At 43.7% G+C, this 26,675-nt stretch overlaps 2 protein-coding genes across 4 annotated transcripts in view; one reads left to right on the forward strand and one right to left on the reverse strand.

Moving 5' to 3' along the window:
* Positions 1-7,019: 7,019 nt before the first annotated feature.
* On the forward strand, positions 7,020-21,922 carry LOC144600594 (short coiled-coil protein B). 3 transcript variants are annotated; one of them, XM_078412360.1, is made up of 5 exons: positions 7,020-7,561; positions 9,497-9,583; positions 13,380-13,463; positions 15,485-15,623; positions 17,127-21,922. In XM_078412360.1, the coding sequence occupies exons 2-5, from the start codon at positions 9,535-9,537 to the stop codon at positions 17,158-17,160; spliced, it is 306 nt and encodes a 101-aa protein (XP_078268486.1). In that variant the 5' UTR covers positions 7,020-7,561; positions 9,497-9,534; the 3' UTR covers positions 17,161-21,922. The 3 variants fall into 3 exon arrangements, with proteins under 3 accessions (XP_078268486.1, XP_078268487.1, XP_078268484.1); XM_078412358.1 differs by lacking the exon at positions 7,020-7,561 and adding an exon at positions 8,080-8,408 and having other exon boundaries at positions 17,127-21,920; XM_078412361.1 differs by lacking the exons at positions 7,020-7,561; positions 17,127-21,922 and adding an exon at positions 8,035-8,408 and having other exon boundaries at positions 15,485-15,627.
* Positions 21,106-26,675, reverse strand: part of LOC144600593 (calmegin) — a 30,019-nt gene continuing 24,449 nt past the window's right edge. The window contains exons 12-15 of the mRNA XM_078412357.1: positions 25,550-25,669; positions 25,185-25,289; positions 23,045-23,143; positions 21,106-21,409 (exon numbers count right to left, since the gene is read on the reverse strand). Coding sequence (XP_078268483.1) covers positions 21,329-21,409; positions 23,045-23,143; positions 25,185-25,289; positions 25,550-25,669 — 405 coding nt within the window. The 3' untranslated portion in view covers positions 21,106-21,328. The remainder of the gene's footprint in view (positions 21,410-23,044; positions 23,144-25,184; positions 25,290-25,549; positions 25,670-26,675) is intronic.

Below are 26,675 nucleotides of genomic sequence, written 5' to 3' on the forward strand. Positions count from 1 at the left end.
GAGAAGGTGGTTAAGGCTTGTTAATCATAGCGAATCTGTCTGGAGTTGGAGTAAATTGGTGGAGTTGGTAGGAGAGAGCAGAAAAGTTTAAAAACAATGCTGGAACTGTGAGATGCAAACCGGGTACAAGAGTAGGAAGGAGCACCAATACAGGCAACATAGCGGTGATGCTGAAGCCCGAGTAGGACTGAAGTAAGCACTGCTTCATGCATCCCACAACATAAAAAGCATAGCTTGTGCTCATGCATGCAGTTGTGGGGACTTGCATGGGCCCAAGCTTATGTTCTCAAACAATTCCAATGCAGCCGAACATCATCTCAACGAACAGCATCTTATCTCCAACCTGGCTTGTTTCAGCCCTCAGGATTTAACATAGAATTTAACAATTTCAGATAACCAGCCTTTCCAGTTTGTCACAATAGGCCAGTTCTGATAAACTTATTCAGAAGTGTCATGGTTAACATTCGAAACTGACCTCCTGCCAGTCTCTCATCCTCACCAGTTCTACCTGTTTTACCTGTCGATGGACAGAAATTGAGGAGATATAGAAGCTGCTCCTAACTTGTATTCCCTGTAAAGTACACTGTTGGCTTTGACAATCTATTCTGCAGTTTGTCCTTTCCACAGGTTGTGGCCAAGGTTTGAAAATCTCCCTGCCTTGTGTTGGAGAGTCTCTAATTCACTCGACACTGAGCTATAGGGCATTTGACTGTCCATTGATTACATTGGTTATCTTGAATAACATCACAGTTCAGCGACAACAGAGCAAAGGTTGCAGAGATAGCATTGCAAAAATATTTATAATGAGATAATGAAACAAGATATCGATACGATAGGGCCTATATACTTCTCGCAATGTTAAGCAATCTGAAAACATAAAATCAACTTTCACGTCCCAAACCTGCACATTAACATTTGATTAATTGACAAAAAACTGACAATGAAAGCACAATTAAATTACTTTATAAAAACACACACATTGCGTGCTATTTGTCACTTAGGAGCACAGAAAAAAGGGCAATGGCAGTATATGTAATATTGGTTGTGAACAACAATTGTTACTTAAAGACAGTCACTTCTTTATAGATTATTCACAAGATTATTCACAAAATGCTGGAGTAACTCAGCAGGTCAGGCAGCATCTCAGCAGAGACGGAATGGGTGACGTTTCGGGTCGAGACCCTTCTTCAGACTGATGTCACTTGAAAATCTGCATTCTGGGCTGTCACTATGTTTATAGGAAGTTCCTGAAGCAATCTGAGTAATGCCCTTGAACAAACAACAGAGATTCTCTTAAACTCTTCGTGCCTCATCTGTAAAAATCTGTAACGTATGCCAAGCATTACATTATGGATTACAAACCCATTGAGTATACTCAGATGACACAGTTGATGAGAATGGGATGACAAGGGATCACAGCCAAATAACAGCTTGAGGGAGTTTGTATACTATGACCTCCAGAAAGTTTGGAGATGAGAAAGGGAGACATGTAGAAGATAATAAAGGTGTACAATTCTAAGGTTTATCTTGTGAAGATTAGTGATAAATTCTGATTTGTTTTAAAGGACCATGTGCTTCTTGCATATAATATCAGGGAGAATAGTGAAGTATTCAAGGTCAAAGAAATCCCAAAGTTGTGTGGAGAGCCAAAATGAGGCAGCATTATTGGTGGATGATATTCCAACAAAATCTGGCACATCTACAAACAATAACATAGTACTGGCACAATTGTGAGGATCACTGTGTGTGAAAACCTGTCACTCAGTAACACTTGTATATTCTTTACATTTAATAATAGTTTTAAGCACTAATTGTTAGTTTAAAGTTGTTGCACCATTAACGATTGTGACGTGACTAACCAGGGGCAGAAACAATGTTTCTGGGTTCAGAATCAATTTAGCACACATACTTTATAACATCCTAATCCAGATACTCCTTCCAAACAAACTTCCAAACAAACATAGGAGGTTAAGTGCTTAAGCACCACTTTCATTAGAACAGATCTATCAGGTGTTGCTAATGGTGTAATAATATCTGTGGACTGGTGAAGGTAAAGTCAGAATGGAAACGTGAAATACAAAGCATTTTATAAGATTTTGCCATGTTTCATTGTATATGACGTACAGATATGTAGGTAAATTGGCTGGGTAAATGTAAAAATTGTCCCTAGTGGGTGTAGGATAGTGTTAATGTACGGGGATCGCTGGGCGGCGCGGACTTGGTGGGCCGAAAAGGCCTGTTTCCGCGCTGTATATATATGATATGATACAGAAAATGTGTATCACTAACTTGCTTTAATGAAAATAATATAGTGTTTCCTAATTCTTAAGTTTGTATTGGAACTAAAGAAGAAAAGACAATATCCTACATTAAACCAACTCTGAGCATTCTATTGATGCTATTAATATTGAGACATGGACCATATCAAATATAATGCTGGATGAAACAAGCTTTTGAGATAACCAATTTGTCTTTGACCTTGCATTGTATGATAGTGCCCATCACCTGCCATCCAAGGCCTGATGGATCTCCCGTTTGCTAACCATTTTAACTCTTTTTTCCCCTATTCAATATTGACATTTTTGATCTGGCCCTCCTCCATTGCTAGAGTGAGGTCACATGCAAACTGCACCTCATATTCTGCTTGGCTCGCTTCCAACCTGAGTAAGAGCAATTGATTCTCTAATTTTAGGTAACTGACGTACAAATAACACAATTTTTTTGTTTATTTATTTCCCTTCCATCCTTCCGCTCTCTCCCCTGTGCCCCAACTGGACTCGCACCCATTTCTCCCCTTGCCCTCCCCTTCCATTGATGTTGCTTCTGGCTTCACAATTCACACCTCTTTTATCCTATTCACATACTTTTTGTCTTTTCATCTGTGTTTTTCCAACCATCTGCCAATCACACCCCCTCCCACCACCATCCATATCCCACCACTGCCCCTCCTCTCTTCTGGCCTTCTCCCCCATCACAATCAGTCTGAAGAAGGGTCCCAACACAAAATGTCACTTATTCATGTTCTCGAGAGATGCTGCTTTACCCACTGAGTTACTGCCCTGGGATGGCAGGACTTTCATATGAAGAAAGACTGGATAGACTAGGCTTATACTCGCTGGAATTTAGAAGACTTAGGGGGGATCTTATAGAAACACATAAAATTCTTAAGGGGTTGGAGAGGCTAGATGCGGGAAGATTGTTCCCGATGTTGGGGAAGTCCAGAACCAGGGGTCACAGCTTAAGGATAAGGGGGAAGTCTTTTAGGACTGAGATGAGAAAACATTTCTTCACACAGAGTGGCGAGTCTGTGGAATTCTCTGCCACAGAAGGTAGTTGAGGCCAGTTCATTGGTTATATTTAAGAGGGAGTTAGATGTGGCCCTTGTGGTTAAAGGGATCAGGGGGTATGGAGAGAAGGCAGGTACAGGTTACTGTGCTGGATGATCAGCCATGATCATATTGAATGGCGGTGCAGACTCGAAGGGGCGAATGGCCTACTCCTGCACCTATTTTCTATGTTTCTACTCCAGCACTTTGTCTTTTTTTGTAGACCAGCATCTGATGTTCTTTGTTTCTCCTACAATCCAGATATTGGATTGGTTGATTTGCTATAGTCGCCATAGATTAACACTTCATGCCTGTATCTTGCTGACCAATGGCCTTTGGCAGTTATTTTGTGGCTTGCTAATAAATTGCTATTTTCATTAAACTTTAAACTTCCATTATTTCACCCCATACCAGCCGCAAAGATCATTAACAAAATGTACCTACTTGGTGAAGAACTTGGGTGTATTTTCAACAGAAATCTCAAATAACTGCAATTGATAGCTTCATGGAAATTCAAAGGGGCTTATGAAATCATATCCCATCACAGGTTAACGCACATCACAAGCTTTGTGATCACAATCACATCACAATCACATCACATTGCTCGAGGATACCTCCAATTACTTATTTTTTGAGGCATGCTGACTGCTTATTTAAGAGTTTAGATTCTGAGATTAAAAGCTCAGTGGCAAATTCTGTAATTTCCAGTGTAGGATAAGGTGTAATAACTCTGTGTTAAAACCTATAATCAGTATACCACATTAGTAAATGTAGGATGCTTCACTTTCAAGATCGTGTCAAGGCTTTAAAGATTTACAGTTCTTTGGGCTCTACTTTCCATGCCTGCTGCATACATTTTACAAGATGAGATTGATACAACTATTCTACATCGGCATAACAGTAAAATGTTCAGCCTCTTGAACCTGAACTGTTTAATCAGGAAGATGCTGATCTAATTTAGATGTCATATAAAAATTTCAAACTCCTTAAATTTATATGTACTTTGATCTGACTCATTGATTGTTGACTCTTTCCTGCCCTTTGAAATGGGTTAGCAAAACACTCAGGTCATGGGGTAATTAGGTATGGATAATAAAAGCTAGCATTCTTATCCCTCAAATGAATAATATTTTTTTTTTAATGTATACTGGGTTTCAAAAGAAATCACAAGTAAATCTATTGCGGTTACCAACTGATCTTGCTTTCAGAATTTTAGCTGGTTGTCGTGGTTACTGACTGGATTAGATTAAGTGGAAATGAGTTTTCTCAAAATAGCATTTTAATTGGATTTATTCATTGAAGAGTGATTAAATAAACCTTCAATTACTGCCAGATAAATGAATCCATCTTTTGCTTCAGTATGCGATTGTAAGGGGTTGTTCATAATTAACACGTGTCTCCAGTTTCTCCTGAAAAGTCATAAAAATAAAGACTAAAATGATGTATGAAAAGCAAGTAAAAGATAATTGAGATGTGATTCAGAAACATTCATATTAATAAAAATGAAAAAGGTAATTAACACATCATTTTGGGTAGTTTTTCCCTACTTCCCTTGATAAGATAAGAATGTGATGGTTGTCCATTAATAGAAAGACATAATTGCCAAACTGAAGTGTTTACATTTTTTTTTCTCCTGTTACAATTTAAATTCAACCTTGTCCTTTTGCAATAACAAGTAAATGGGATGGATGGGAAAGGGGTGATATGGAAAGATTCAGTGCAAATAGGTAGACAGTAGTATGGGTAGTTGTTGCTCCCAGTAGATGCCAAAGATGTGAATTCTTCATGTGAATGCTTCCACTGGGCAACTTAACGTTCAGTCAAAATGTGCAAGAATTAGTACTGAACTTGGGCAGTCAAAGAATTATTGCAATAAACTTTTAATTCATATATCACAAATGCACCAAAACATTTAGTGTTAGGATGAGGTGATGATGATAGATGCATCAGTACTGTAAAGAATAGCTGATAGTGATAAAGGTGTAAGGAGGCAGGGATGATAATAAAGGGATCAGTGGTGAGATAAGTGATGGTGATAATGGGTGAAACTGGTATAAGATAAGAATGGTGCAGGGAAGCAACAAAGGTTGGTCAATGAAGGTGAGGGTGGAGTGAAAGAGTAAGGCGACAGTGTTGATAAAGGCTGAAGCATATAAGGCTGATGCAGTGATATATGGCTGATGTAGTGCAAGAACTGATGGTTATAACAGACATGTCAACAGTGTGGGGAGCTAATGAGGTGGTAAAAGGTAGTAGCAATGTGGTATGGAAGCTCTAATGGTAAGAGGGATGTTGCAATGGTATAAGGGGACATCAACAGTGAAACAAAGTGCAACAGTGATATAAGGAAGCAGTGATGGAAATTTGAGGTGCGGCAGAAGAGTAACGAGGCATTAATGGTGTTGAAGCAAATTAAGTTATCTATTATGCTGTTGATGGTGACAAAGGAAGGAGAAGTAAATGTAAGAAGAAAATGATGGTGACAAGATTGCAGTCGCAATACAAGAGAACAGTGATGGTGGTAAAGGTAACAGTAGTGTAAAGGGCAGTGACGATGGTAAAAGGTGCAGAAGTCCTTATTGCACAGAAGAAGTTTAAGCAGACTAGTTTATATGCTTTAGAAACATAGAAACATAGAAAATAGGTGCAGGAGTAGGCCTTTCGGCCCTTCGAACCTGCACCGCCATTCAATATGATCATGGCTGATCATCCAATTCAGTATCCCGTACCTGCCTTCTCTCCATACCCCCTGATCCCTTTAGCCACAAGGGCCACATCTAACTCCCTCTTAAATATAGCGAATGGACTGGCCTCAACTACCTTCTGTGGCAGAGAATTCCACAGACTCACCACTCTGTGTGAAAAAAAACTTTCTCATCTCGGTCCTAAAAGACTTCCCCCTTATCCTTAAACTGTGACCCCTTGTTCTGGACTTCCCCAACATCGGGAACAATCTTCCTGCATCTAGCCTGTCCAACCCTTTAAGAATTTTGTACGTTTCTATAAGATCCCCCCTCAATCTTCTAAATTCCAGCGTGTACAAGCCGAGTCTATCCAGTCTTTCTTGGAATGCAAGAGAGGAGATATCACTGAAACATTGCATTCTCAATGCGGTAGATGAAGTGATGACATTTCAATTGCCTGGGGGTGCTGAACTAAGGGTCAGAGACTCAAAGTGTGGTTGGCTGTTCAGGACACGAGTAACTCTTTGGAATTTTTTACATATGAAGCTTGTTGATACTCAGTATCAACCTCTGACTGTATTCAAGGCAGCGACAGAGACTTTTACATTTTAAGGTAATCAAGGTTAGTGCAGTAGAGTGAGGCTGTGGTTAAAGCTGAGCCAAGATCTTGTGCAGGGTGTGATGGCACCATTGGTTTGCTTCTGCTTCTATTTCTTACAGCAGAGATTATGGGTTCAAGAAAACAACATTGGTGATATAAAATATAGCAGTGGTGCATGATGCATTGATCGTGATAAAAGATGCGCACGGTAGCGCAGCGGTAGAGTTGCTGCTTTACAGCTAATGCAGCGCCGGAGACTCAGGTTCGATCCTGACTACGGGTGCTGCACTGTAAGGAGTTTGTACGTTCTCCCCGTGACCTGCGTGGGTTTTCTCCGAGATCTTCGGTTTCCTCCCACACTCCAAAGACGTACAGGTATGTAGGTTAATTGGTTGGGTAAATGTAAAAAATTGTCCCTAGTGGGTGTAGGATAGTGTTAATGTACGGGGATCGCTGGGCGGCACGGACTTGGAGGGCCGAAAAGGCCTGTTTCCGGCTGTATATATATGATATGATATGATGATATGCAGCAATGATGTAAGAATGCAATAACACTGGATGTATCAGTATTGAAAAGAGGCACTGTTGTTGACAAGGGGTGCAAGGTGTAATGAAACTTTAGTTTGCTTTAGAGATACAGCATGGAAATAGGCCCTTCAGCATGCCAACCAGCGATCCCCCATTCACCAGCACTACCCTACATACTGGGAACAATTTACAATTTGTTTTTACCAAAGCAAATTAACATACAAACCTGTGCATCTTTGGAGTGTAGGAGGAAACCGGAGCACCTGGGGAAAATCCACGCGGTCACAGGGAGAATGTACAAACTTCGCACAGACAGCAACTGCAGTCAGGATCGAACCCGGGTTTCTGGCGCTGTAAGGTAGCACCCTTGTGCCACCCAAATGCTACTGCGGGAGGGTGTAGCGGTGGTGAATGGGGGCTGTGTAAGTGATAACAGGTGTACATGTGGTGTAAGGGGATAATGACATTGAGTGGTGGTGCGGTAATAATATAAGGAGCCAATGTTGCTAACTGATGCACATAGGGGGTTGATGGTAGGCACAAAATGTTGGAGTAACTCAGCGGGTCAGGCAGCATCTCGGGAGCGAAGGAATGGGTGATGTTTCGGGTCGAGACCCTTCTTCAGACAGAGGGTTGATGGTATAAGGTGGTGGTGATGAGGGATGAAACTGGTGTAAAGAAATGCTGGTGCCACACGCCTTCAGTGTTAAGGATGCAGGGTGTAAGGAGGCACTGATAGTGGCGGTGAAGAAGGAAGTCGGAGATTGTAAGAGGGGGTTGCTGCAGTTCTGGAGACAATGGCCATTAAAGATGATTCAGGGAGTCCATGGAGACCCTGGTAGTTGCAGTGGTGGTTATAGATGTGAGGCAGTGAGCAGGCAGTGGTCTGGCTGTCCTGGTGTCACGGGCAGTTATAGTGATCAGTGGTGCTGCACTGGTGGAAGGAAATGGTGACAAGGGATGCAACCGTGGCGAGAACGTTGCAATTGTGACAACATTGGTGTACAGAGTCATAGTGGTGATAAAGGATGGACCAATAGAACATGGAGGTTGCAGAGGCGCACTGTTGCAGCGGTGACTATACTGAGGTTGGCAGTGGTGTAAGGGGCCGGTGTCGGTGTCGGTGACTCTGGGGAAGGAGGCAGCGGTTTGCGGGTAGACCAGAGGGCGGCTCTGCCTCTGCGCCGCCTCTCCGCACTGCGGGCTGACTGACGCATGTCCCCAGCGTTCACCGCCACAGACAGCAGGCAGGAGCTGAGCGCAGCGAAGGTAAGCAAGTCCTCCTCGGCTCTCACTTCCCCGGGCAGGGACCAACCCGCTCCATCGGCTGCGGGGCAGGGCAGAAAGCAAGCCCGAGTAAGCGGGGCACCGTGCACCGCTGCAATCAAGCATCATGCAATGCATCAAAGGATGATCACAGACCCGGGGATGATGCACAGGCGTGGTCGCGGGGATGGTGCACAGACATGGAGCCGGGGATGGTGTACAGACATGGAGCCGGGGATGGTGTACAGACATGGAGCCGGGGATGGGGCACGGGGATGGGGCACAGACATGGAGCCGGGGATGGTGTACAGAGAGGGAGCCGGGGATGGTGTACAGAGAGGGAGCCGGGGATGGTGTACAGACATGGAGCCTGGGATGGGGCACAGACATGGAGCCGGGGATGGTGTACAGACATGGAGCTGGGGATGATGCAGACATGGAGCCGGGGATGGGGCACAGACATGGAGCCGGGGATGGTGCACATACATGGAGCCGGGGATGGTGTACAGAGAGGGAGCCGGGGATGGGGCACAGACATGGAGCCGGGGTGATGCACATACATGGAGCCGGGGATGGTGTACAGAGAGGGAGCCGTGGTGATGCACAGACATGGAGCCGGGGTGATGCACATACATGGAGCCGGGGATGGTGTACAGAGAGGGAGCCGTGGTGATGCACAGACATGGAGCCGGGGATGGTGTACATACATGGAGCCGGGGTGATGCACATACATGGAGCTGGGGGAAGGTGGGGTGACAGGTGGAGAGGGGTAGATGGGGGTGACAGGGAGCAGGGGAAGGTGCAGAGACATGGACCCAGGGCGCGGCTTGGATGAGCATCACGCCGGATGATAACAGACTGTGGCGATGGGACGTGAGGGGTGGGGTGTTAGTTTTGCCCGCTATCTTCCCGAATTTGCTGTTGATGGTGAATCTCGGCAGCTCCCACCCAACCGGCATTAATGTCTGCGATGTGGACGTGGGCGGCGGTGTCTCAGGGGCCGGGTGGGGGAGAAAGCACAGGATGAGGCTTTGTATCAGACCCGGACCCTGCGCATCCATTCCTCGCTTTATTTATTTTGTTTATTTCAGATTGTCGATTCCGAGGAGTTTCAAGGCGACGCCATCGAATGAAAATTCCACAGGAGGCTGATGACAAGATGAATGCAGATGCAGAAGGTAGCTGCCAACGCCAGCGGTTGGTTATTGTGGTCATTGAGTGGTCACACACTGCATTAGGTGGAGCCCTGCTCTCGCCGTGCTGTGTCTAGGAGGGGAATAGGGAGCTGGCATTACGTCCACTGCAAATGCAGGGCGAAATTGCAAGTAAAACACAAAGACTGTGTGAAAATGAATTCTTCCTTTTAGTTACCAGCCTTCGACATAACCAGTGCTACGAACATTAAATACACATTTTTTACCAGTGTCTCCAATACTATCCGAACATTTAAGAAACAGACAGGTACATGGATTGGACAGGTTTGGAGGGATATGGACTAAACGCCAGCAGGTGCGACTGAGACATGTTGGTCGGTGTGAGCAAGTTGAGCCGAAGGGCCTATTTCCACACTGTATCACTCTATGAATCTATGACCTGCTGTGATAGAGCGGAGGTTGGCAGTGGGCGGCGGTGGTGTGGTGAGAGTTGTTGGTGGTGATGTGGTGAGAGTTGTTGCTAATAGGAATCCTCAGAGGCGTGGGAGAGTCGTACAGTCGGAAGCATGGTTTGTTGATTGGGCCCTTGTATCTCATTAGACCAATGTGCTCAGATCAAAGCTTCCACGCCATCTAAATGTTCCATTCCCACATTCTGGGCCAATTAAACATTTCAGGACTGAAGGCCTTGTTTTTATCATGGAAGGCAATTAATGTTACTGAAACACTGTGGACAGATGGAGATGGAGGTCGGGTAGAAGGAGGTAGTGATCTAAATGAGTGGCAGAACAGTCTTAACGGGCTGAAGGGACAACTCTCCCTTCTACCTATCTGTGAGTGACAATCAAAAAACGCTTAACCAAAATTTCAATTACATACTAACTGAAGAGGGGTCCCAACCTGAAACATCACCGACCCATTCATTGTCCCCAGAGGTGCTGCCTGACCCGTTGAATTTTTCTACCACATTGTGTTGGATTCCAGCATCTGCAGTTTCCAGTATCTCAATTTAACTGCACCACTGTGAAATCTCCTCAAAGTATGCCTACTTTGAAGTTCTACTCCTCTCTCAGATTAATCTGTAGAATGGCCCAGACCTAAAATATCACCCATCCATTGTCATCCAGAGATGTTGCCTGACCTGCTGAGTTACTCCAGCACTTTGTGTTCCATACAAGATCCCAGCATTTGCAGTTCCTTGTGTCTCCATTTTACTGAGGATCCCTTTGGCAGTAACTGAAAATATCAGTTTGTGGGAGTTTGTTGAGATAGATTGGATGCCCTTAAATGGGGAATGCATTGAAATGGCAAATGTACTGGGAGGGGGAGAGTGACAGTCAAGGCTCCATAAATTATCTGGAATAATGTGCTGTGTGTGGTTTCATAGAAAGTCCACGGATCAAACCATGATAAGAAACAATCAAAATATAGTAAGATTACTGAAGGAGTCGGTAGGTTTATAATACACTAGACCAAGTGGACCCGCTGGGCCCAAACCTCTCCTGCATTATAGACAATAGGTGCAGGAGGCCATTCGGCCCTTCGAGCCAGCACCGACATTCAATGTGATCATGGCTGATCATTCTCAATCAGTACCCCGTTCCTGCCTTCTCCCCATACCCCCTGACTCCACTATCTTTAAGAGCTCTATCCAGCTCTCTCTTGAATGCATTCAGAGAATTGGCCTCCACTGCCTTCTGAGGCAGAGAATTCCACAGATTCACAACTCTCTGACTGAAAAAGTCTTTCCTCATCTCAGTTCTAAATGGCCTACCCCTTATTCTTAAACTGTGGCCCCTTGTTCTGGACTCCCCCAACATTGGGAACATGTTTCCTGCCTCTAACGTGTCCAACCCCTTAATAATCTTATACGTTTCGATAAGATCTCCTCTCATCTAAATTCCAGTGTATACAAGCCTAGTCGCTCCAGTCTTTCAACATATGATAGTCCCGCCATTCCGGGAATTAACCTAGTAAACCTACGCTGCACGCCCTCAATAGCAAGAATATCCTTCCTCAAATTTGGAGACCAAAACTACACACAGTATTCCAGGTGCGGTCTCACTAGGGCCCTGTACAACTGCAGAAGGACCTCTTTGCTCCTATACTCAACTCCTCTTGTTATGAAGGCCAACATTCCATTGGCTTTCTTCACTGCTGTACCTGCATGCTTCCTTTCAGTGACTGATGCACTAGGACACCCAGATCTCGTTGTACGTCCCCTGTTCCTAACTTGACACCATTCAGATAATACTCTGCCTTCCTAGTCTTACCACCAAAGTGGATAACCTCACACTTATCCACATGAAACTGGATAATGCATTGATGCAGCACCTTCTCCTCCCCTCCTCCTCCCTAACCCCCTCCCCCTACTCCCCCTCTTCCCCCCCTCCCACCCCACCTCTCCTCCCCCCTCTCCTCCCCCCCCTCACCCCTCCTTTCCCCCTCCCTCCTCCAACCGTCCCCTCCTTTTCCCCTCCCCCCTCCCTCTCCCACCTCTCCTCCCCTCCCCTCCCTTCAACCCCCTCACCCCTCCTTTCCTCCTCCACCCCCTCACCCCTCCTTTCCCCCTCCCTCCTCCCCCCACACCCCCCCCTTCCCACCACCACCCTCCTCCCCCCTTCCTCCACACCCTCCCTCCCCCTCCCCCTCCTTTCCCCCCTTCCCCTCCCTCTCCCCCAGCTCTCAGCTCTCCCTTACTCCTCCCTTCCCCCCTCCCCTCCCCTCCCTCCCCCAGCACCCTTCCCCCAAACTCCCCCCTGCTTTCTCCCTCCCTCCCCCCAGCTCCCTCCCCCTTCCTCCCTTCCTCTCCCCCCCCACTCCAGCCCCCTCCACCCCCATTATCCTTCCTCCTCCCCCCTCCCTCCACCCCCATTATCCTTCCTCCTCCCCCCTCCCTCCACCCCCACTTCCTCCCCCGTCCTCCCTAGGAGATAGATTTAAACTTTAAAATGTAAATAACTTTAAAAATATAACCGAATTCAATGAAACTTCTTCCTTTAGCACCAAAGGGACGACGGTGAGTAAGGTGGACCTAAAATTGTTGTGTTATCATGTACTGTTTTGGCTGAAGTTCAGGAACAAACAACAAAGAAACAAAGAATTTTAGTATATAGATAGATGTCAGCCGATAGTTTGTCCCAGTGATAGCGATAAAGAGGTCAAGAAAGGTTAGCAAGTATCAGAGATAGCCCAGGTGAATTTGAGAGCAGGTTGGAGATTAGTGGTGAAGTTAATAAAATTCATGAGCCCTGCATGGGGGCAGAAGGCAGTAATTGATGTAGCAGAGAAAGAAATGGAAGATAGGGCTGGTGTACGCCCGAAACAAGGACTGTTCAATGTAACTGACAAGTAAGAAGCCGACGTAACCAAAAATGACTTGTCTGAAGAATGATCTCGCCCCGAACATCACCTATTTATGTTTTCCAGGGATGCTGCCTGACTTAACAAGCTACTCCAGGGCTTTGTGCCTTTATAGAACCAGATTTCTGGACAGATGTATATTGCTCAAACTCAGGTTATTATCTTGGGAAATAGATTCTACTGGCCTGATGGGCTGAAAAATGGAACCCTGTCTCAGAATGTTAATGTCTTCCACTGGTTGAGCAGTGGGTTTTCCTGTTGGGCATCACGTGACAGAGGAGAACGTCTCCAGTTTCATCTCCATCCTCATAAGTGTGGATTAGTGTGGTCTTACTTCATAATGTGTTGAGACCATTGGCGAGAGAGGGGTTTCCCTGCACTGGGACTTACCGAATGAATTGTTTTAAGCTAACTGTTTCACACCGTTATCTGCTTGCTTGTTTTTCGATCATTAAAGGAACAGATTTTGAAAATCAAGAGGAGCTGGAGGAGAAGACAAGGCTAATAAACCAGGTTTTGGAGCTGCAGCACACACTCGAAGGTGATTACTTGTTAGCGCCTCAGTTTAAAAGTAAATAAGATTTTTTCCCTCCATTGTGCCCCCCTCTTACTCACTCATTCTTCCCCCTGATGGTTCCTCTATTCTTTGGTATTGAGCCTTCTCAGTTTCCTATTTCTCTCATGATATTTCCTTTCTGCTGGCTGACCTTTATTCCTTCTGTTAACTTAACTTTCTTTCTGGGGTTGTGGGGGAAGGGGGTGGGGGAGGAGTTGGAGGGGAGGGTTGGGGGGGGGAGGGGAAGGGTGGGGGGGGGGAGGGGAAGGGTGGGGGGGGGGGAGGGGAAGGATGGTGGTTGGGGGGAGGGGAGGAGTATGGGGGAGTGGGGGGTGAGGTGGGATGGAGTGGGTGAGTGGGAGGAGGGAGGGATAAGGGAGGTTGAGGGGGAATGGAGTAGGTGAGGGGAGGGTGCTAGACCAATGTAGGAGAGACTTTGGGTCCACGGCTCGCTCTGGCTGCAGTACGGGGCCAAGGTGAGTGGTACCTTCTCCCCTTCCCTGTCCTCCTCGCCCACCCACAGCCCCGGGGGAGATTCCCCGCCCGGCAACGGGCTTTGTCAGTTGGAGAGGGTTGCCGGGTCCACAGGATTGTCAGTTGGGGGAGGGTTGCCTCAGGAGAGGCCCGCAGGAGAGATTTGGATCCAATGGGTCCACCTCAGTCTAGTATTAGATTAAATAAAAAGAAGACGGTGGAAATGTTTAGCAGGTTCGGGCAGCATCTGTAGAAAGAGATTTTCCTTAAATATTCAGACACGGAACAGAATACGGCCGGCCACCTAGGCACCTGCCTCGTAGCTCGTGGGCAGGTAGCTTTATCACTTCACACTGTGAATAGGTAAACGTGAAAGGGTTAATGTTTCAGATACCTATAACCTTTGTCAGTAATTCTGTTCCGATAAAAAGTAACTGACCTGAAACATTACGCACAAAGTGCTGGAGTAGGTCAGTGGGTCAAGCATCATCATCCCTGTAGAACACCAATACGTGACGTTTCAGGTTGGGACCACTCTTCAGACAGCTTTATACCCGTCAGCTTTATATCTCAGCAGGTGTAGTGAGCTAATCTATATGTTGTGTCCATCCATGTGAAATATCAGTCCCGAAATGTCACCTATTCATGTTCTCCACATAACGCGCTGAGTTACTCCAGCACTTTGTGCTGTCTTTTTTATAAACCAGCATCTGCAGTTCCCAGTTTCTTCAGATCTGAAACGTTAACTGTTTATCTTAACAGAGTATAAGAAAATAACTGCAGATGCGGGTACAAATCGATTTATTCACAAAATACTGGAGTAACTCAGCAGGTAAGGCAGCATTTCACAAAATGCTGCCTGACCTGCTGAGTTACTCCAGCATTTCGTGAATATATCTTAACACAGATGCTGCCTGACCTACTAAATGTTTTCATCATTTTCTATTTTTATTTTAGATTTCCAGCATCTGCAGTGCTTTTGATTTTCCTTTACTACTCTATCTCTCCCCTTCTTTGTCTTTCATTCTCTCAGTTTAAAAAAAACACATTTTCATTCCCCTTAACTTAACTAATACAGGTCCACCACCGATTTTCCAGCACCCTTGGTTCCAGAGCCTTCCTGGATTATCCGTTTTGCCGGACAGACAGACGTCCCGTGCTCTGAGAGGGATTGAACGGTCTGAGAACGGTGCGCCTGGGCTGCCGAGGGGGCGCACAATCGGCCTTGGAAGTTAGCTATGGGAATGGATCTGCCGGCTCCGGCCGGCCAGAGTTCCAGAGACCTGGCTGCAGGGGGAGGGTGGGGGGGCGGTATTTGACCTGCCGATTGGCGCGGAGGTCCCGATACGGTCGAGATCGGCTGCCTCACCTGGCTGAAGTGCCACATTTTCGATGGAATTCCGGTGCGGATTTCAAATGCACTCTCGTAATTTTGGCCGGATTAAAGGAGGTGCCGGATAATTGGTGGTGGATCTGTAACTCATGCTGGTTTGTTTCCCTGTCCTATCCTGACCATCATGTTTGGTTTACAGATCTGTCCGCCAGAGTTGATGCTGTCAAAGAAGAGAACCTGAAACTCAAGTCTGAGAACCAGGTGCTCGGTCAGTACATTGAAAACCTCATGTCAGCCTCCAGCGTCTTTCAAACCACAGAGTCGAAGAACAAGAGAAAGTAAGGAGCTCATTCCGCTGATACCCATCAGCTTTATATCTCGACAGGTGTAGTGGCTAATCTGCATGTCGTGTCCATCCGTATGAAATCTCAGTTTGACCTTTTCACCTTAATATTTAGGTCACAAAATATTCTCAACTCCTTGCTCCTGTTTGCATATTGGGAATTTGATTAAGACGATATGATTCAGTAACTGCAAATTCATGCAATGATTTACAAATCACTTCAAACGTTCAGCAAACAGGAGTCCAATATGCAGACCTCTAAAAATCCACAACTTCCACAGCATTCCATGGTGAAAATTCTTTGTTACAGACTGCAATTGAAAGCAAAAATGGAATACACGGTCAACAGAAAAGTATATTGTTTGAGACTGCACTGTGTGATCATGTTGCAGGTTCTGGCCAGTACCTTGTTCTGGGAACAAAAGGAGGATAGCTACTTGCTCAAGGGAAATCAGCAGCCACCTATTCACAGTGTGAAGTGATGAAGCTCTCTGCTCTTGAGCTGCGAGGCAGATGCCCAGTTGGCTATCTGTCCCTTGCCTGAATATTTAAGACAAAATTGCTGGGGAACCCAAAGTTAGAGACAAGGATGAAAAGTGTAAGTCCTGAAGGTAATGCTATGAGTAGAGCAGAAGAACCGTGTACTACATAAGGTATGTGAGATCAATTAAAAAACTACAGGTATTCGGAAAGTGTAATGTGCAATTATAGACAAACGATAGGTCAATGTGCGATATACCAGTGACCATTGCAGTTTGAGATTCGTCACCGAAATTAAGCCATCCAATGCAGATGGTAGCACCAGGAGGTCACAACCAAAGGTAGAGGCCTGATCAGGCTTGGGAAAGGTAGACATTTGGATATATTAAAGGATTGGAGCAGCTAGGGGGTGGTAGAGATCAACCCTCCATCACGTGCGTGGGAGGGATAGATGACTGGGTATGTGGGATATTGCCACTTGGAGAAATCAGAGGGTTAGGATCATCAGGTCATGAGAAGATCGGATGTCAGGACTTTTGGGATGCTGGAGTCTAAGGATTAGGTGAACAGGACCATTGGCACCCTGAGAAACTCACTGCGGAAAATAGCATTCTTCAGGCATCACTCGACATACCTTACTTGCCAGAGCACAACCTGTTCCCTGAGTGAGAAAAAAACAATGATCAGCAGCATTTCTTTCGTCAGCACAGCCGATTCGCGGAGTAAGAGGGCAGGCAGGTAACATCAAGCAGCCTCTCCAGGAGAGGGAGCAGGTAGGCAGAGACACTGCTCACCAAGCACCATTCCCTGGGTGGCTACCTGTTCTATTCCATACCCTTAGTACCACATGTTACTCAGTGCAGTGTCATCACCATCTGAGTGTTCTACATAATCATCAACACTTTCTGCATCCTAAAAGGTAAAAGGGTTAAACTGCCAGATTATTTAAATAATTCAGTTCATTTGCCACAAATAACAAATTAATTTCAATAAAAAACGTCCTTTTTCTATTTTCCAGACCAACCAAAAGCTCCAAGAAGACAGACAAATAATAGTAACATTAATTATGGTAAAGGGGACTGAGAGTTGGGACTGTCCAGTGTTAGACTGTAACCCTGTTAGAATCATTAGATTGTCTTGAGTCAGCTTGGATACCTTTTGTATTTAGTCTATTTAATTAAGGAATAATAAACCCTAATGATCATATTGCTCTGCTGCTTCTCCTTTTGCACACAGGATTCTGTTTGCATGATTATTTTATGTTGTTCTAAACTCATGTGGCATTGAATCAGGACTTTATAGCCAGACAATTGGGCAATAGATTGATCACGAAGGATTGGGAAAAATCGTATACATTGAGGCTTCTGTATCTAACCTTTAATAACGATGGGTATTCTTGTTTTTGTTCACCTCAAGGTTATCAGATTACTGATAGAAATGAATGACGAAGATCTTTGGTCAATCTAAATGCATTCATCTCACCCATCCAACTATTTCTTGGTTGATTTTAGGTGTCTTGCTTTTGATTTTCCACAAAAGTTCTCTCTAGTTGTTGACAATTTCCTACAGAAAGAATAACATTCTGCACATTCCAATCCTATTACCACATACTGGTTTTACCTTTTCAAGTGTTTGGGTATATTTATTGCTTCACTGATTTACTTATAGTTGTCTCAATAGAACATAAAACGTTGTACTGTAGATTACAGGAAAAAAAGGACTGTCTTCCCTCAATGTTTGTGCTGAACATGATGCCAGACTAATCCCTTCTGCCTGCATGTGTTCTGTATCCCTCCATCCCCTGCCTAATTCATGTGACTCTCTAAAAGTCTCTTAAAAGGCACTATCATGTTTGCTTCTACCACCATCCCTGGCACCACATTCCAGGCATCCACCACTGTCTGTGTAAAAATGTATTCTGCACATTTCCTTTAAACTTTTCCCCCACTCACCTCAAAGCTATGCCCTCCAGAATTTGACATTTTAAATATTCTGATTGTTTATGTACACAATTTATAATTTAAAAAAATTCTATTTGGTCTCCACTCAGCCTCCGAAGTAGCTGAGAAAACAATCTGCATATCAATCTCTCCTTATAGCTACTATCCCCCAATCCAGGTACCATCCAGGTACCAAATTTAGCCCCTTATTTATTCTACCTTTTAAGAAGGTTGTGACTGATTTTTTTTAATCCCTGTAACATCTTCCTGTCCTATCCCCATATCGTTTGATTCCCTTAGGATCCAAAACATTTAACATGCTCTATCTTGTCTCCCTTTTCAGTGTGCTGAGCAACGTGATCAAGTGATAAGGAGCTGCATTAGCAGATAGTTAATTCAGTTGTATGTGTACATAGATGATGATAGTAACTTGAATATCAAATTGACAGTGGCCTCTGGCAGTACTTTGCCACTCTCCTGTATTCCATAACAGAGAGATCTGTTGCAACCTTAATATCAATGACTGTGCTTTCTCCGTCTGCCTGTGTGGAGAATTCCAAACAGTCACCATCTTCTGGATGAAGAAATATTTTCATATTTCAGTTCTGAATGGATGTCCCCTTATTGTGATTTTATGATCCCTGGCAGATCCCACATTCCGACTAGAGAAAACATCATCCTACCATCTACCTTATATGTTTGAGGTCACAATATTTTCTCTGAACTTCTATCTTTCCTTGTGATCTTTCACTGGGATAAAAGACAGCTTGTCAGTGGTTTAATATTCTATCTGTAGGAGCCATTTATGCTTAATTCAGTTATTGTCATTGTGTTATGGCTATGTTTTAATATTTCTAGTTTATGTCTTTTTTTCCTACTTGTGGGTGTGACTTAATGCGTAATTGGGAGTGTCTAGATGGGAGGAGGCTAGTGTGTGTCGACAGAGGTTGTGGGTCAGTTTAGACTCGGAGGGTGGTGAGCATACACTTCTTTACTCTAGTGTAATGGCAGTTTCTATACCATCTCGAAATCCCACTTCGATAGCCATTACTTCTCGGGGATGAAATGTAGTTATAGCTCACGCGCTCGTACCATACGCTCACACCAGCTATATTTGTAAGAACCATACGGTAATAACTGCAAGAATTTCTAGATATTGTTTGAAGAAGAAACAGTTGATAAAGTACGGAAACTGATTAATTACTCTATGATTTGGGCTACTTTAATAAAACCAATTAATGAAGAAAAGAAGTTTGGAAGATTCGTTTTGTCATATCAGGGTGCGACGTGTGCGTAAGCTATAACTACATTTAACTTAGCATGTGGGAAGTGATGAATTTTGGGAAATTAAACCAGGGCAGGACATGCAAAATGGAATGACAGGGCCCTCGGGAATGTTGTAGAATAGAGAGACCTAGGGGTGCAAGGACTTAATTCCCTGAAATTAATGACCCAAGTTGGTGAAGAAGATGCGGAGCACGCCTGCCTCCATTGGACAAAGCATCGAGTACAAGTGTTAAGACATCATGTTGCAGATGTGTGGGATGTTGTGAAGACCGTACCTGAAATGTTGTGTGCAATTCTGGTCGCCATACTAGAGGAAGAATGTAATTAAGCTTGAGAGGGTGCAGGAAAGATTCACAAGGCTGTTGCTGTGACTAGGGGTTGAGTTATAAGGAGAGACTGGGTAGGTTCGGACTGTTTTCCCTGCAGCAAAGGAGACTGACATTCATAAAATCATGGGGGCCACAGATAAGGTGGATGGACACAGCCTTTTCCATTCAGGAAGGAAAAGAAACTGGGGTGTTTAAAACTAAAGAGCATAGAGAAAAATTTAAAGAAGATCTGATGGGTGTCTTTTTTACACAGATGGTGGTGTGTATATGGAATGAACTGACATAGGAAGTATGGGCTGCTTCCATTACAAACACTGAATTTGGATAGGTACATGATAGGAAAGGTTTAGAGGGATATGGAACAAAGCCCCAAAAAATGGGACTTGTTTATGAAGACACCTTGGACCAATGGGCCATTTCCCTTGTATAACTATGACTCGAAATTGTTGAACAATATTTCAGATGCAGGCCAAGAGTTTTCCTTCTGTGATATCTTTCCAGGAGCAATTTTTTGAAGGAGCTGCACTAATAAAAGGTTAATTGAGCAGCATGTGTATATATCACTGTAGTAACTTGAATAACAAAGTGACAATCCTTCTCTGCATTCCCTCATGTAGGGACCATGATATGTTGCAATTCTGATATCCAAAGCCTCTGTCCAGATTATTGGAAATTGTCTTTACATTGTGCTAGAGCACAGGGCAATTATTTTAACATTTGATTTTTCTTAAAGGGTCAAGAAAACATGCAGTTGTCTCAAGGGCTGAATACTTAGAGGAACATTGGAGTAGGGTATGGAAGGCTAGTGACTAAGTAACTAGTGTTCAGAATCCCACCAATAAATTCTTTAAATTCAGCAATATGAAGGCTTGCATCAGGAAAGGTAACCCTGAAATCTGGAAATTCAAATGATTACATAAAGTTCTTTGGGAAAGGATATGTGCTCTGGGTCCTATTTAATTCCACTGTTATACTTTGTTTCATTATTAAAGGTCTCAGGGCAGATGGGAATGACTGGTAAATTTTGATAATAAATAATTTGTTATGAGTGAGAAAACATAACAATAAGTTCATAAGTTATAGGAGCAGAATTAGGCCATTCAATCGTGGCTGAGCTATCTTTCCCTTTCAACCCTATTCTCCTGCCTTTTCCCCATAATCCTTGACACCGTACTAATCAAAAATCTGCTGGTAGAAACAACCAAGGAGATATTGCTGGGAGCTATATCATGAGCTTAGTGAGGTATGGTACAAGATGCTAGCAAGGACTGAGAGAATTTTGTAATCCTACCTTGATGGAATATCTCATCATCTGTGCCATAATTGGTCCTGAGAATTGCATCAACATTGAAAAATACATTCTCTCTCATTTCAATGAAGAGAAGAAAAACATGTTTAATTTTTTCACAACTTGTAATAACGTGGAAAGTTTTACTCATGCTAGTTTTCCCAGGAAAAGTATAAACACAAATATAAAGAATACTTTTATCTTCTTGTTACAAATTTTAAGTCTTTCTAATATATCTGATGTACAGCTTGTATTAATAGCAATTAGGTATGTACCTTCAGAAATGCCCAAAGGTTTTATGTAAAGCTCTGTAAGCCAAACAGGTGAATATTTTGCGTAAGAGTCCATCTTTGTGACAGGGCGAATCCTCTGCACATTACTCCAGCCTGGTCTTGCGACGACGCAGGATCTCCTCGACTGGAATCTGACCCAGATCCGGCTCACCACCCCCTTGTGCCTGCAACCAGAATTAATTCTAGATAAATATTGTTTCATTTCCTACGTGCATATAATTGCATGAAATTCTTCTACTCAACTCACTGAAAATCACAGACTATGTGGCTTTCTTGCAGTTTTGTTAAAAATTTAACACCCACTGCCCACCTCTGTGCCCATGGCATGATTCTTTCTGGTTAAGGGGTAATTAAAATCGCTTCTTGCTTATGACTTTGTGTACTACTTAGATAAGTATCATGACCTTTGTGCATAATAGTTTTCTTAAATCACAACTGGCATTTCGATAGTTCCTTGTTAACTCTCCCCTCAGGGTCAGAGGTTTATGGTTTCCATGACAAATGCTGGGACTGGAGCACAAAATCTAGGATGACATCTTAGTGCAGCATTGAGCTGGTGCTCCAATGTTGATGAACTTGTACAGGTCCTCCCCACGTTAGGACAGGGCTCTAATCCTGAGAACATTTCTTTAATTTCAAAAATAAACTTCAGAAAATAAAAAAATACAAAACAAAAACTGTGCAAAAACTCTTCATAAATTTTCAGTGTGGTATCATACTCAGTAATATTTGCACTTTTCTTTAAAGAAAACGCCCTTGCTACTCATGTGGCTCTCTGGGATGATATCCCCTCCCCTTGTTCATGGGGTGTCCCCATCGGACTCTGCCCCTCAACGTCTGGCAGCGGCGACCTTAGACTGTGGTCCTCCTCCACAAAGTCTTGGTGTTGGTCGCACCAAACTTCAGTACGTCCTTCAACACGTACTCTTGAAGTCTGGAATGGGCAGTTGGTAACATTCTTTGACGGACATCTCGCTGTGCTGGAGGACCAAAATGTTTTGGGCAGACAAAAGTGCATCTTCCAGCAGCACTTGATGTCCGTCTCAAAATGTGTCACTGGGAATAGCCTGTAAATCAGAGAGTCCTCTGTTAGGGAGCTGTTCAGGATGAACTGTAACAAAGACCCTTAATGCCTTCTCCAGAACCTCTTCGCAAATTCACACTCTGCGAAGATGTCAGTAATTGTCTCCATCATAGCTATCCTCTGAACAGTGCGTTTGCTTGAATCAAATAGCATGCATATACCTTTTGACAGTGAAGGAAATAGCATCAAGGGGTACATTGCATTATCACTGGACAGCAATGTGCATGTCCGTGTTCCTCTCTGTCAGGCACTCAAAGGACCCAGAACCAAGCTCTTTGGGATCTAAAAGCTTTTGTTTATTGTCACGTGTACGGAGGTACAGTGAAAAACATTTTGTTGTGTGCTTTCCAGTCAGAGGAAAGACTATACATGATTACAATCAAGCCGTCCACAGCGTACGGATACAGGATAAAGGGAATAACGTTTAGTGCAAGATAAAGTCCAGAAAGGTCCAATTAAAGATAGTGTGAGGGTCTCCAATGAGTTAGATGGCAGCTCAACAGCGCTCTCTAGTTGGTGATACATAAAAACCTGATGCTACTTGACCCAATTTTGAAACAATGGTTCTTTCGCTGCCCTGTTGGCTGTGCTACTGTGGCTTGCGATATAGAAAACAGTTCCCCTCAAAAATGTGGTGCTGAATAATGTAATGGCTAAAAACTAATGAATACTTTAATTTAAAAGAAAAATCATCTACATATTTTGAAATTCCAACCTGTGCAAACATTTCCAAATCTGCTTTCATTTCTTGCAGGGCACTTTCTTTTCTCATCCCATTAGTCTCCTCTTCATTAGCTTGTTGTACATGTGAAGGGTTACCTGAGAATATAAGTCATCTATATATTACTAAAACTCGCATATTGTATATTTGTTCATTTGTACGTATATATATTTGATTGCATATTTGTCTGTTGCCGAAATACAGCTGAAACGGTACACGATAGTGCAACAATTTTAGGCCCACCTTACTCACCATTGGCCTGCAATTCAAATGGTTAATATATTTGAAAAGTTATTCACTTTTTAAACTTTAATAAATCCCTTTTCCACTTTCCCTGCCCGTCAGTCGTGCCTGCGCAGTAATACCTCCGTGTTTGACGTCACAATAGGAACCCAACAGGTCTGCGCCGTTGGGGCCCCGTTGATCTAATATGGATGCTCCCCGACTTACAATGCTTCGACTTACGATATTTCGACTGCGATGGTGCAAATGACGGGGGGGTTGGAGGAGTGGAATAAGGGGGGGTGAGGGGGGATGGTGGGTGAGTGGGGAGGGGGGTGGAGGAGGGGAATTAAGGGGGGGTGAGGGGGTTGGGGTGGGATAAGGCGGGATGGAGTGGGTGAGGGGAGGAGGGGGGGTTGATGGGGGATGTAGTGCGTGAGTGGGGGAGAGGGAGAGGGGAATAGGGGTGAGGGGTAGGTGGGGAGTGGGGGAGGGGAGGGTGCTAGACCAATGCAGGAGAGGTTTGGGCCCAATGGGTCCACCCTTTTCAAGTAAATAGTAATCATTAATAAATACAGTCCAAGCTAGGTAGGAAGCATGGTAGAATTGCATTAAGGAATCTAATATTTGAACTAGTCTATCAACTAGATAACACCAGTCAACATATTTCAAGTAGCAATCCAATTTTCAACTATAAAGCTTAGCCGGAAGACAGACTCCCCATGGATCTGAGGCATTCTCACAGTTGAGGGGGGATCAAAAACCACAGGAGCATTCTCCTTTTCCATTTCTCTTGAGAAAAGAGTAACTTGGTTCTTGAAGCAGGTTATTTGCAACGACCTTTTACAAATTGAGGTGAACAGCCTGAAGGATGGGTTGGACATTCCTCAGTGGTTGCAATGTTTTGCTGGAAACTGCAATAATGTTTTAATCTTTTCCAATGCATTATACTTTCTCTGCTTAGTTGTCTCCTCTGCATTGCATGTAAGACTCCCACAAACCTTCAATTCCAAAGATCCCGAGATAACTGCAGTAACTTTCAAAACGTTGGAGGTCCAGAGACTGTGTAGTAATCAGGAACTTGGTTGGTGTTTATCGGGGTTCAGTCAGATAGAAATTCCACTCCAGAGACTTGATTAAGGGAATATAAACTGCAAAGTTTGAGGTGACTCCTCAAGATAAGGATCCAATGTCCCTACACTACCCTACACAAACTAGGGACAATTGTACATTTTTATACCAAGCCAATTAACACACGTGTCAGAGGTTATGGTGAGAAAGCAGGAGAATAGGGTTAGGAGGGAGAGATAGATGAGCAATGATTGAATGGTGGGCAATCATAGATGAGCAATGATTGATTGACTTGATGGGCCGAATGGCCTAATTCTGCTCCTATCACTTATGATATTATGATCTTATGAACCTACAAACCTGTACGTCTTTGGAGTGTGGGAGGAAACAGATCTTGGAGAAAACCCGTGCAGGTCACGGGGAGAACGTACAAACTCTGTACAGACATGCACTTGTATTCAGGATCGAACCTGGGTCTCTGGCGCTGTAAGGCGGTAGTTCTACCACCACACCACCGTGTTGTTCTTTATCTGACTGATTTTTCCCTTCTCGGGAAGCATTCCAGCAGACTCCAATTAGTTCCCATCAATAATGGTATTTACAATCCTACTTAGACTTCCAGTTTCCATACCAAGAGAGATCATTTGTATAGGTGAATATGCTCTATTTGACTGTATGGTCCCTTTCAAATGGAAAGTAATGCATCACTAATTTTAATGAAGTGGTTGGCTTACTAGATTTACCTATCCACAGCTTGGCAAGTTGTGCAAAGGTTATCAAAATCAACCTGTGACACAGGCAAGCTAAATAATGCATCCCTTGTACCATTAATATTATTGAGGTTACCTGACTGCTGAGGCTGTTCATTTGTAACCAGTTTTTCTTCATCACCAAACTGCACATCATCGGTCTTCTTGTAGTAATAATCATCAGGGTGCCCAAACCGCTGTGAAAACAATCCATGCCACAGGAGAATACAACACATCAGGATAAAATGCAGCGGAGAAGATTACAGCATAACACATAACACAACTCAACACAACAGAAAGTAGGTTGATTAACACGATACAAAAGAGAGCAATAGTTACAAGGGAACAAACAATATAGAATAGGAACATAATTTTGTGGGATTATTCGTAGTCTAATATATCATTCTTACTCCATTCTTTATCTTTACTGTGAAATAATATTATTGAACAAACTTACCATATTTGGCCAAAAGAAGCTAATGAATAAGATAACTGGAAGAGTAACTGTGAATACGTAGACTCCCCAGAGCCAAGGGCGCTTGTCTGCTGCCGCAACGAGCTGCATAATCAAACCTGGCTGTGGACAATGGTAAACAATAGCAATTGCCAGTCAATGATGAGAAAACATATGCATTCATGCTCAAAAACAATTAAATAAAGCCACAGCCGAGACATGAAAACACATCAAGAACAGACCTGCCACACGATGGCACCGTTGGACAAATAACAGAGTACATTCTCCTCTTTGGCAGAACAGAGCTTCAAAATGTGCCATCATATTTAGCACAGACTTTCAGGCCAAAGGGCCTGTCCCTGTGTTGTACTGATCTCTATGTTCTATTCACTCTGATTGTGATAATGACCAACATGAATTGATTTCAACTCCAGTATTTAAAGGAATACTATAAACAGGTAACCTGAAGGATATACATAGCAGAACAGAAGGACATGAAAGAATGGAGTTCACACATTCAAAGGCCATTCTTATTTTACTTTATCTTATCTTATTTTGGTGAGACCTCTTGCATTTGAGGCTAGAGGATTCACGGTCCTGAAGCAATTTTTAAATAGTGGGAGACTGAAAAGTTGCTGCTGTTCAGAAATCTGTGTACCTCTGTGCACACATCACACAAAATTAATTTGCAGGTACAGCAAGTACTGGGATGGTAATTAATATGTTGCCCTTTATTGTGAGTGGTTAACAGAATTATATAGGGATCAGGTGAGACTGTAGCTGGAACATCGTGCACAGGTTTCTTCTCCCTCCCCCAGAAAGAATATATTTACAATTGACAGAATGCAATAAAAGTTCTTGGGATTGCAAGAACTGAGACACATGAAAAGAAGTTACGCAGACTGAACCCAAACTCTCCAGAGTTTAGAATAAAGAGTGATCATAGTGAGACGTACAACATTCTTATGGGGCTTCACTGGATAAATGTAGGTATAATGTTCTCCCTTTGCTGTGTATACAGAACTAGCTATCGTGTACTGTTTTGGCTATATTTCGAGAACAAATATATCCACAAACACACAAACAAGATAAGAGTTGTAGTAATATATAAATAGGAATCAAGGGTTGT

This window comes from Rhinoraja longicauda, chromosome 15 (genome assembly GCF_053455715.1).
Source record: "Rhinoraja longicauda isolate Sanriku21f chromosome 15, sRhiLon1.1, whole genome shotgun sequence".
Taxonomy (NCBI): Eukaryota; Metazoa; Chordata; class Chondrichthyes; order Rajiformes; family Arhynchobatidae; genus Rhinoraja; species Rhinoraja longicauda.